Source organism: Triturus cristatus, chromosome 3_1, assembly GCF_964204655.1.
Source record: "Triturus cristatus chromosome 3_1, aTriCri1.1, whole genome shotgun sequence".
Taxonomy (NCBI): Eukaryota; Metazoa; Chordata; class Amphibia; order Caudata; family Salamandridae; genus Triturus; species Triturus cristatus.
The window spans coordinates 856,812,715-856,825,141 of NC_140583.1; the positions used below are offsets into that span (position 1 = coordinate 856,812,715).

At 41.3% G+C, this 12,427-nt stretch overlaps 1 protein-coding gene across 3 annotated transcripts in view; it reads right to left on the reverse strand.

Moving 5' to 3' along the window:
• Nucleotides 1-12,427, reverse strand: part of RAPGEF4 (Rap guanine nucleotide exchange factor 4) — a 1,002,526-nt gene that overhangs the window by 479,257 nt on the left and 510,842 nt on the right. For all 3 annotated transcript variants that reach the window (XM_085645283.1, XM_085645282.1, XM_085645284.1), the window contains one exon: nucleotides 8,031-8,092. In XM_085645283.1, the coding sequence (XP_085501409.1) occupies nucleotides 8,031-8,092 (62 nt within the window). The remainder of the gene's footprint in view (nucleotides 1-8,030; nucleotides 8,093-12,427) is intronic.

Below are 12,427 nucleotides of genomic sequence, written 5' to 3' on the forward strand. Positions count from 1 at the left end.
CCCCAGGAAAGACTTGAGCTTCCTAGTAACAAAAATACCTGTCAGTTAGAGTATAATATAGGCAGCCCACCCCAGCTTACAGAAACAGCATCACTGACACCTCAACATTTGGCAAACACCCAGACATGTCCCCCTGGTTTTCAGAATCCTTAAAGGTATGAAAAGCAGCCTGCAGGAAGTCGGAACACAAGTACCGTATCACTAAAACCGATGCAGACAAGCTTACTTTTAAAGCAGCCTTAGGCACCCATCAAAGAAATATCAAAATAAATAGGAAGACCCATATAGTGGAAAGAATCTACAATGCCGGAATCTCGACAAAGGAATTATCTAAGATTTTAAATCAGTCTACTAAGCATTCAGTATGTGTCTCATCTCTCCCAGCATCTCAGTCTCTTTGTGATGACCTTGCCAATCATTTTGAAGAACAAATATCAAAAGTGTATGACACTTTGTCAAAAGGCCTCACATAAGAATCACTGGTCTCACCCGCTTCTTCATCGTCTAATCATCCCATTCTCCTGGAATCTTTTGATGCAGTCTTCCCTGAGCAAATCCTGGCCCTGATAAATACGATCAAGTCAGGCTCTCTTGAGGAGTCTGCTCCTCTGTACATTATGGCAACTTTAGGCCCAGCACTCCTTCCCGCTATTACGGACCTGTTCAATCACTCCCAGAATACTGAAACCATTCCTACAAAATGGGAAGCAGCGCAAATGAGACCCATTTTAAAGAAACCCACATCAGATCCTTTAGACCTTACTAATTACAGCCAATATCACTTCTTCCTTTTCTCTGGAAAATGTTGGAGACTGTAGTTAAACAGATAATGTCCTTCTTGGAAACCCACTCTCTGCTAGACCCTTACCAGTCTAGTTTGAGGGCATTCCACAGAACAGAAACTGCATTGGTGGACGTCTTGGATACCATTAGACTCTCTCTAGACGAAGGCCACCAAGCCATGTTGGTATTACTAGATCTATTGCGACATTCAACACCATATCCCATACTATCCTAATCCAAAGACTGGAGGAGATTGTGGCCAGCGGAAAAGCACTGGGTTGGTTAAAAAACTTCTTAAGGGATCGGACCCATTTGGTGCAGCTAGACGTTTTTAATTCTCAAAATATTACCCTGGACAGGGGGGTACCACAAGACTCATCTTTGAGCCCCATACTTTTTAATATCTATGTGACCCCCCCTAACTCAAGTGATAAGATCTTGCAGGTTCAAAGTCATCTCATATGCGGGCGACACGCAATTTATAATTACCATGGGAAAAACTTCTGAATCCACAAAGATCAGTTTTAGAAATTGTATGGAAAAATAGCCCTTTGGATGTCGTCCAATCACCTTCAACTAAATACAGGAAAGATGTAAATCTTGCTCCTTGGAAAAGTTCCCTCCGTTTGGTCTGATGACTGGTGGCCACTATAACTGGGGCCATGCCTCACTCCCAAAAAAGCAGTACGAAATCTGGGCATTCTGACTGATGATGCCCTCTCTATGAAAGAACAAGTAAATCCCATCTTTGGGTCCATTTTTGGAATTATGCACCTGCTCAGAAGAGCCTATCAATAGCTGCCTTTCCAGTCCAGAAAATCCATCACTCAGCCTCTTATTCCAAATTGCCTAGACTATGGAAACGCCCTTATGGTTTCAGCAAACAAAGTTTTTTCAGCCAAGCTTCAAGTGATACAAAATTCTGCTGCCCGTCTGATCTGCAATATGCCAACCTGCTTTCCATCAGAGCCCACATTGGAAGTCTTGCATTGGCTTCCAATAAAAAAAGCTCCCTATTTAAATTTCTCTACCTTGTACATAAGTCCCTATTTGGATATGATCCGCTCTATCTGCAGAAGAAGTTACAATTTTATGCACCCACACGCAACCTCAGATCCAGTGGACAATTCATCTCCACCATATTCCACTGCCAGATAGGGGGACAGATCTTATTCTTACCTGGCCCCCCATAATTGGAACAAGTTACCCTTGCACATACAAGCCTGCCCGGATTCTGCTTGTTTCAAGAAATTTCAAGAAAACCTGTCTCTTTCAATTTCTCCTGGTAATGCTGTCCTGTTTTAGAGTGCTCAGTGCCAAGAGACCCACTTGGGGGTGATTTGCGCTTTACAAATATATTTAACATAACATAAAATAGCTATACCTGCTACAGTAGAAATAGCTTTAAGGGCATAAGGGCATGATTAACACTAAACCTTTTTTAAATATCATGCACCCGGCTTTATGGGTCTATTTAGGAGTAAACTATTAATAGTTAAAAGGAGGATTTAGGCTTGTCAAAAGAGGTTATGTTTTTTTGGTAGGTCGACTTTGCAGACCCAGGTTGCTGGCGGCAGATCGGTTCATACGTATAAGTTATGTGGACTTTATCACACCAGGTAATTACCATTTGGGATACAATATAAACCCCAGTGTTATATTTTGGCAGGTCATACTGCTGGATGTGACAAATATTGTAAGAAACACCAGGGCATCCATAAGGAGGGTCTTAGTAATGGTAAGAAAATAAAAATACCCACTGCTTAACAGAAAACTGATGAAGAATGAAGCAGCACGAGCATTAGTATGTTGCAAATTAGCACATCTGTACATTTATTCTTGTAAAATTATGTAGCCATATTGAAAGACCTATTTTCTCCCATAATGTATTTTGCAAAAGAAAATTAGTCAGCCAAGAAACATTATGGATTATTTTGCAATTGCAGTATGGGGTGCAGCATGTGACTAGAATATCATAAACAACCAAGAACTTAAAATAGTGTCCCAAAATGACCACTATAAGTCAATGCAAAGAGATAAAAGTCCGCAGTGCCTGCTAAAATATGGAAAAACCACACTGGTTAGCTGAGAGGCAAGTTGATTGAATTTGAATTCTCTAAAAGCAATAAACATTATAAAAAATGTACTCCAAGTCAATGGGTGGACAATATTGTAACGGAAATAGATATATGTAAAAAGCTCATAAATATTAAAATGGTAGTTCTATATGATCATACTAAAAGCAGTGAACACCTGCCAAGAATGTTTTTAAGGCTAGTACAAAATGTAAACTAGTTTTAACCACATTGTCAATTATACACTGGGGGTGCGGCAAATGCCGTACCCAAGACGTGAATACATCGTACTAGTCAATCAGGATTTGTATAGCTCAACTAACCACATGTGAGGGTATCCAGGCGCTGAGAATGCTGCTGCAGGGTGGCTCAGTTGAACAGCCAGGTCTTGAGTTCTTTTCTGAATTCCAGCAGAGAGGTTGAAGTCCGTAGGTGAAGTGGGAGGTTGTTCCAGGACTTCACAGTGAGATAGCAGAAGGAACATTCTCCACTGTTGCAGTTGCGGATGCGGGGGTTGCAGGCGAGGCAGAGTGAGGTGGAGCACAGGTGTCTGGAGGGAAGGTGGAAGTTCAGTTGGTGCTTGAAGTAAGCTGATCCCGGGTTGTGGAAGGCTCTGAAGGAGTGGATCAGCATCTTGAGCTGGCATCTCTTCTGAATAGGGAGTCAGTGGAGCTTCTTGAGGTAAGGGGTGATGTGGGTCTGTTTTATGAGGTAGGTCTAGGATGAGTCTAGCTGCTGAGTTCTGTATCGTTTGCAGTCTCTTGAGAAGGTGTGAGGTGATTTCTACATAGAGTGTGTTTCCGTAGTTCAGTCGGCTGGTAACAAGGGTCCGTCTGATGTCTATGGGGAGCGACCTGAAGATCTTGCGGAGCTTGCGAAGAGTGAGGAAGTAGGCGGACAGCACTGCAATGATCTGTCTTTTCATGGTGAGCTTACTGTCCAGGATGATGCCAGGGTTGCAGGCGTGGTAGGTCAGAGTGGGTCAGGGTCCTAGCTTAGGAGGCCACCAGGTGTTGCTCCCAAAGATCAGCACTTCTGTCTTGTCTGTGTGGAGTTTAAGGCAGTTGTCTTTCACCCAGTCCACGATGCTCGTCATGCACCTGTGGAAGTTGGTCATTGTGGAGGAGGGGTCTTCTGATAGCGAGAGGATGAGCTGGATATCCTCGGCGACGGATATGATCTTAAGTCCATGCGATTTGACGATGCTGGCCAAGGGGGTCATGTAGGTGTTGAGCAGGGTATGGCTACGAAAGAGAGAAGGCACATGCTGGACTGTATGGCCAGTGCACATACATGGAAAAAGTGGTCACTGGCAGCAGTAAATTGAAGGACAACAGTGAGGGAGAACTTGCATCTGCATTGTCCCTTCTGTGATGACAGCAGTGCTGTGACTCCCATGCAACCCACCATTTATTCCCTTTACCCTGACCAGGGCCTTCACCAATACAGTGCCTGTTTCTTCTCACCCATATGACCAGACCTCCTGTAAGGTGAAGACTTCTACTGCCAGTACATCTGAAGTCAGGGATATTTCCACCTGGTAGGCGGCACTATTGACAGCTATACGCCGGGACCGCACCATTTAGCAAATAATCTAAGCACCCACTCATACCCATTGTTGACCCTTATTTCCTATTGTAAGGTAGGGACAAGCTCCTGCATATTCATTTGGCAACTCTTAGGTTCTTGACTGAATATAATGGGAAGATTAGGCTGGTATAAACCATACCTGCAGCTACAAAAGAGAAACAAATTCAAAATGGACCGTATCTATTCTAACAAACAACTTTCTCACGATCTCATCTTGCTATTTTTACATCATATGAGGCACTGACAAATAACACTATTTGGAATGCTTCAACTATGTATTCAAATAGAACAATTGATTGACAGAATGCTGAACAATGTCAAACATTCACCCCAGTACAGAGATCTGGGCCTAAATCCATCATTTTTTTAGCTGATGAGGGGTGATACCCCATAACCGGTCCCAGGATGCTCGTTTCCAGTCCAGGGAGGACCTGGCTTGACAGTTTGGGCTGGACTGTTCCTATGAGGAGCAGGGTCAAGACTGATTTGCATATGGCTGGGTCCAAACAAGGGGGCGTAGTGAGCAAAAGAACGATGGATTTAACCCAGGATCTATTGACTGGGGGAGAATGTTTGATTTAGTCAGCTTTCCGTCCATCATTTGTTGCTGCTACGCTATTTATTCTAACACATTTAGTGCAAGAAAATGTGCTTAAAGGCACCAGTTACAATAAGACTGATTGAGGGACTGAATGTGAAGAGAAAGGGAGGTTTCTTCATGACATGAAACTATTTGGCATTCTGATGTCTTAGCTTTGAAAAGTCGCCTGAATAGTTTTCAGTCATGCCGCTGATGGCTGTGACCCCGACGCCTGCATTATGATTATTGTTATTATAATTGCACCTCCAAGTTTGCCCTGCTCGCGCACACATAGCTGCGCGTGATGAGCTGGCTGGACGAGAGCCACAAAAGGCCATTTACAATAACTATGATTGAGCACATCCTATGCGTGCATTTTCATGCTCTAGAAATCATTTTTCAAATGTTAATGGCTAAATGATTGCTCTGCAGATATAATTTCGCTCAGCCCGGAGATAGGCACACCTGGGTCATCTCCTTTTAAAGTTTCTCTCGGTGCATTCAAATCTCAGAAAGCACGCCTGATGGAAGAGCAGCGATTGCTGCAACGGACAAGCACAACAGAACTCGCGTTGTCAGTGACACCGGCCCTGATGTACAAAGCGCTTTTGTGGTTGCAAACCCCTCAATTCACAATATCACTAGAGAATTCAAAATGGCTTTTTACAATTTACAAAAGTATTTTTAGGAGTCAAAAACGTGTTCTGATTTGTAAAAGATCTCTTAGGAGCCTCTCAAACTCGCACAAAGAAGGGGCGTGAAAGGGGCATTTGCCTCCTATTTAAGAGACACACAAGTATTTATCAATGGTTTGTGACTGCTCTTGCAGCCGGAAACGATGGATCAGTAACCTACCCCGGGATTAGATTGTTATTGATTTGCAAATGGGAAGCAGTCCAAGAAGACCACTGTCTGCTCCCCTGATGTCTTCCCAAATGGGATTTTTTTAAAGGCATCATCTGTTGCTTTAAGGAGCATGGGCTACTTAAAAAACAGAAAAGGTGTACTCTTTGGGAATACAAACGCACACCGCTGTCCTAACGTACACAGAAAATCGCAGAGGGTTGGAAATAGTGACCTTCATAATTACTATTCATTAAGTCGCTCATTCTGTAACCCGCTCCCCCATTCTGCAATGTGACTTATTAGTACATAGGTCGAATTGCAAAAAGAACAAGAGGTCACAAGGACTCAGAGAACAATTTGCATGAGTATATGAATATACACTAGGACAATTGTTTCTCCAATAAAAAGGAGAAGTGCAATCACGTGCCATTGATGCAGCCCCTCCCCAATGACAGGCTGCTGCATGTTGCTTGCTGAAAAAATCTTCATTGAAAATGATTTACTTTAGCAGTTGTTTAACTAAACAACCAGGACTTGAATTTCAGCTCAGACTCACTGGCACCCTCTTAAATGGATGCACCTAGCCCAAAGCAGGACAGTGCACCCCATTACAAACAATGCAGTGTGAGCAGTGCAGGTGTGAACTTGCACCTGCACTGTAAACAACACGAGTGAAAGGTGGACCGTCAGGGGCCGAGCATAACTTCGAAGGGGGAGTAGCGAATCACTCACAGGTGGATGTAATGTGTGATTGCACTCACCCGCAGGTGTATGTCGAGGGTATGCCTAAACGCATCAACTTCAAATTGGTCCCCAAGAGGGTGCACCACCTTATTTGTGGTGCACAATCAGTTTGCCTCCTGTTGGCCTCTTTGTACCTGTGCCCACATCTGTAATATGGCATACAGGAACAAAGACGAAGAGTTCCCTCATTTCCATGGGGCATATACCCATGCATACTAAACAATGCCCCCTTGTGAATGCACCTGCGCAAGATGCACAACTGCATTGTCCATATTACAGAAGCGGCAACACAAGTGTCTGTGGGCCTTCTTGTAATACCATGATGCCCCAGGGACACAAAAAGCTAGTGCAAACACTGTTGCATCCCAGGATACTATGTGAAAAGCAGTGCCAGATGTCAAAATCAATGAAAAGCTAAATGTATACATATTTTTAGAGATTGGTAAAATTGCAGAAGTTGAAGACCATGACATGGGATTGAAAGCAGCACCATGGGGGGCACCACTGCTGCTCTAAATGACGTCCACCCATTTCGATGACAAAAAGGATTCCGCCTCTGCTTGGAATGGTGGGGAAAGAGGCCTCCTGACCCATTCTCCTGTCCTCAAACTCATGTAAGCCAGGTGCTCGACAGGACAACAAGGACATAAACAATGAGCTCATCAAGTTCTAAGCTTCTGTGACCAACACTCTGGGAAAAGTAGCAGCCCCAGGTTATCAATACTCCAGCAGATCTCAGGAATACCTTCCAAAGCACCTGACAAAATAACCACTTAGGATTAGAGCAGCAAAAGGTTTGTTAAATATTAGACATATGTTTGCCTAGGTCATGGGGTTCCATAACTGTAGTTGTAATTGAATTTGTATTGCACTTCAAACCACTAATGAAGCACCAAAGCACCTTATCAGATGGGTATTGGGCTACACCCAGAGCGGGTGGTTCATTGGAAAGGTGAAGTGCATTTCGGTGTCACACATGAGTTCCCAATGTAGTGCTCTTTTTCTGTCTTAGTTTGCAGCGCTTAATAGTGGGGTGGTTCAAAGAGTGAAAGATAGAGCACGCATAGTTTAGATTAGTGTTAGTTCTGCATTCAGAGCCATAGACGGTGGATGGGACTGCATTTAGAGTGGACACCCCCTAAGCAAATTTGTAACTGCAAATCCAGAGAATGTGGGAACAGCCAGAGGGAAAATTACACCAATGAATTATGTAGCCCACCACTTCTGGGCCATATTTAATTTGAAGTGTGGGTCCCTCTTCTGTAGATCTGTATATCATGGGGTACGGCACCGCATATTATTCTAAAAAAGGTGTCATCTCGTCCTATCTCATTTTGCCAGGCTTGGCCTTATTTCATCAGACAGATGCAACCCCACACCAGCCCCATAATGTAAACAATAAGACAACCTACCTTGTTGCCGTGTTTAGAGATGGCGCATAGACCGCTGTTCATATTCTCCTTGTCTGACATCCCTATAAGGAACATGACACAGAACAAAACAGAAGTGGGTAATAGCTCTACACCTGAAAACTCAATATTGACTGCACTATAAAAGCACTTTAAGTAAATGTGCTTCTCTATTTGATGGTAGTGTTTATAGATAGTCATTTTTTGGGATTATTTTGTGGTGTAGACATAACTTCAGGAAGCAGTACAGATTGTTTACAAAGGCACATGCCAAGAGTAGAGGATACATGGGATTAGCTTTCACATGAGCATGTTTTCTAGAGTATAAACCCATTTATATTACATAGTAAGGTAACCTTCACAAGAAAATTGATAAGCTTGCAAGACAAATGCTGATGCAGAAGAACATTGATTAAAACATCAGAACCAGTTTCTAAGTTAAAAAAAGCAGACATTTAAATATATATTTTTTTTAAATCAATTCTTTGTAGAGGCAGAGTCTTTACGTTTTGTACTTAGTGCTATATCATCCTAAACATATCTCATTGGTAAGTTCTTGTCATCGGTATTCCACAATTTCTATAGGTTAATAGGAGAAAAAAGAGACATTAGCGGGCTTTCTATCAAAGAAGTATTTTTAACGAGGAGGGACCATTCTTCTAGTACCCAATGCTCACGGCAGGTCTTTACTGAGAAATACAGCCTACAGTAGCCATATGTGCACAACTAATGCAGCTCAGCTCAACCAGAAAATCTCACGCACTCAGGTCCTCATTGGTAGTGGCTTGTAAATTCTGTTGGGCCTGGTAACAAGGTTTACTAAACCCATTCAGCATTCCAAGTTTTTGTTTTTGCAACTGAAAGGTGAAAGCAGCCGAAATCTCTGTGGACAAGATGCAAAATCAGGTCTGGAAACAGCGATTGCTGAATTTTATTACCCCAAAACTTGTAATTCCTTTTATTTCTGTGCCCAGGAATTAGCTGAATCTTGTCTACCAGGCGTGAGAAAATGGCTGGAAATCTTCTGAGGTACTCGTAAAATCGAAGTCTGGGAGGTCAAACTAGAAGTCTTTCTGCCTACTGCACACTCCAAATCAGCTGGTACACAGTCCACTCAGTAGTATGATACGTGAATAATCCATTCATGAACAGATTTCAGAACACCTCAAAATGCAAGTATTAACCAATGGTCCCCAATTGTAAGGCCTTCAATGGTGACTGGATAGACAAACGTTCAGGTCATCCTGCAGCTGGACGGAAAACTTAGATAACACAACCCTGGATCGGATCACTTAAAATGTTTTGTAATACGTTTATTACAAAAGCGATTTTTGAGCAAAATGTTATGTATTAAAATACCAAGAGCAACAACAAATTCGAATAAAGCCGATAGCTTTTACCGGTGTCAGATTTAAATATTGCTGGCACACATCATTTAATATTATCTGACCAATACTGTTGACAAATTCAAATACCGATGGGGAAAAACATTTCCGTAATCTGGCCCTCAGTTTGTGAAATTCCGCAAAATGTTATTCTATTTTTATAACCTAACATATCACAAACAAAACCCAGATGAATCATTTTGAGCTTCTTATACTTTTTCAAAGAACAACACTGAAGAAGGATGAAAGTGTATGTCAGAATATCGATAACAAAATTATTGTCTGAGATAAATATCGTGTTCTGGATATCGTTTACAAAATGTAGTTCCATCTTGACTAGATTTTCTATTCTTAATTACAATAGTGATATTTTTGTAAATTCTATTAAAGGCAAGATATTTTTGTCAGATGAGATTTAGGCCACCATCTTTTGGGCCTATTAGGTGGTATATATGCAGACCTACTGAACAGTATAATTAATGACCACTGGCAAACAGCTAGTGGTTAAGAAGTACATTTATGGGTCATAAAAAAGACCACTGACAGAAAGGCAACCGCCAGGGAAAGCACGGACCGGTCCATTAGACAGATCTTAAACAGAACAATTGTGTCTTTATTGTGGTCAAGAAGCCTTTTTGTGAAAAACTGCAACAAAAACCCAAATGATTCTGGAAGGTTGCGGGGAGTTCTGAAGAAGAGACTGCATATGCTCCTGGAGTCGCCAAAGCACATGTAATAATGGATCTATTCTTAAAGTGTGCTACCATGAGTAACAGAATATCTCAGTGATAATAGATTCAGAGGTTACTAGGAACTTTTATGACTAGAAATGTGCTTGTACGCCCCATGTATCTTTAGAACGTAGGTCACGCATGGACCATGTGAATGGTTCTTAACTTTTACATGAATTAGACTATCATGTTAACTTTAGTGGAACCCGGGGAACATTCAGAGGTATTGGATTTACTTTGGTTATCGGAACAGATCTGATTGTCAGATTGACTTGGAATCTGGTGCACTAAGGGCTTGCAGTCACATCTAAACCCTCCCAGGAAGTTAACATGGACATCTGAAAACCTACTTGGAAAGATACCTAGCTAACGGTTTCATAAAACACTATAAATCTCTGTTCTCATCTAATTTTATTTTTTGTACTGAAGAAGTGCAGAGAAGTTCAGAACTGTATTGACTACAGGGCATTTAATCAAATAACTAAAATAAAGATTCAAAATCATTATCCGCTTCCCCTGATTCCAGCTATCTTAAACCATGTACGATCTACCTCCTTTTTCACAAAGTTAGATCTGCATGTGGCATTTTGTAACACTCCAAATGCCACATGCACTCCAGCCATTTTCCAGCATCTATCAACCATGTCCTTCGGGAATTTATTGATTCCTTTGTGGTCCCCTATGTAACTTTCAGATTTTTTCATCAATCCTATATGAACACATCACCCACCTACGTAAAGTTTTAGAAGCTTTACATTCCTAAAGCTTATTTGCTAAAGTCAGAAAAATATCAGTTTCATGTAACCATAGTACAGTTTTGGGGGTTTGTCATCTTTCTTAGCCCATTAACTATGAATATAAATAAAGTAAAGGCAGTGTTCTAGTGGCCATCTCCACTATCAATAATGCAAATGACAATGAAAAGCTTCCTTAGCTGTGCCATTTTTTATCAACGTTTATTTCAAACGTTTTGCAAATAGTGACACTAATCACATCCTAACTGAGTAAGGGTAAAACGTCCCAGTGATCATCATAGGAAAAACAGGCGTTTCTGCTTCTAAAAGATCGTTTTACATCTTTCCTTATTCTATAACGCCTTTGTACTACTTAGCTATTTCATGACAAGGCTAATTCTTTCAATCAGGTTTTAGGGCTATTTTAGCATGAAATTGACTGAAATGGAAACAAATGTATACTATCTTCGAAAAAGAACTAGCAATCAAAGTGGCATTTCAAATATGGAGAAAGTACCGCCTGATAGAAGCTCAAAATTGTGTGGCCATCTATACAGATCATCAAACCATAAGGTGTTTAAAAACTACAAAAGAACTAACTACATAACAGTTACATTAGCCTTTATTTTTTGCAGATGAATTATTTTATTATGACCTTGCAGTAAAAGTGGAAAGTGGATGCCTTATCTTGACCATCACAAAAGGAAGAGTTTAACACCTTTGTTATTGGCTTGTTCCAGTTTCATAAACTAGATGACCACCTAGAAGGATATTTGGTCTCCATCAGTGCAGTCAATTGCATTTCATCTTGACAGTGAGGCCTGGGTAGCCAAGCAGCCTTTACAGAGTTTTGATTGAGGGTTATTGTACCAGGACCAATGATCATAACTTCCCACCAAAACCAATACCTTGGTGTCACTTTTGAAGGGGCATTTGGAAATAGAAAACCATTTGACCTCCTTCAGTGCCACTTTTGGTGGAAATCCATGAGTAGAGACTGTCAAATATATGTTGTGATATGCGTGGTATGTTGTAGAATAAACTCAGAAGGGCAGACGCCAGCTGGACTTTTTGAACCATTACCTAATCTGCCAACTCCTTGGCACTTTATTTCTGTAGATCTCGTCATCTATCTTCCCCAGTACCAGGATTTTGATACTTAGGTACTGGTAGTGGATCTATTGATGAAGATGTGCCATTAAATAACATTTCGGAAATGGAAATGTAACTTCCTTGGGGCAGAGAAACTTAGATACAAAATCACCATTAAACAATTTAGGAAAAATATTTAAAAAACCAAAGCTTCAATTTTCACCAAACAAATTACTGAAGCAGAAAACGCACAACATACAATTTTCAAAATTGTTAATGGCTTGATAAAACACCCACTTCAAAATCAATCTGTATCTGCCTCACAGGAGTTAATTGACAGCTTATCAAGCTTTTTCCACGATAAGGTGGCTAATATTTACTCGAAAGTTTCCAACATTATGGACATAAAAGTAGTCACCCCTGGATCAACCCCACTCATGCCCTACAGCCCAATGTCT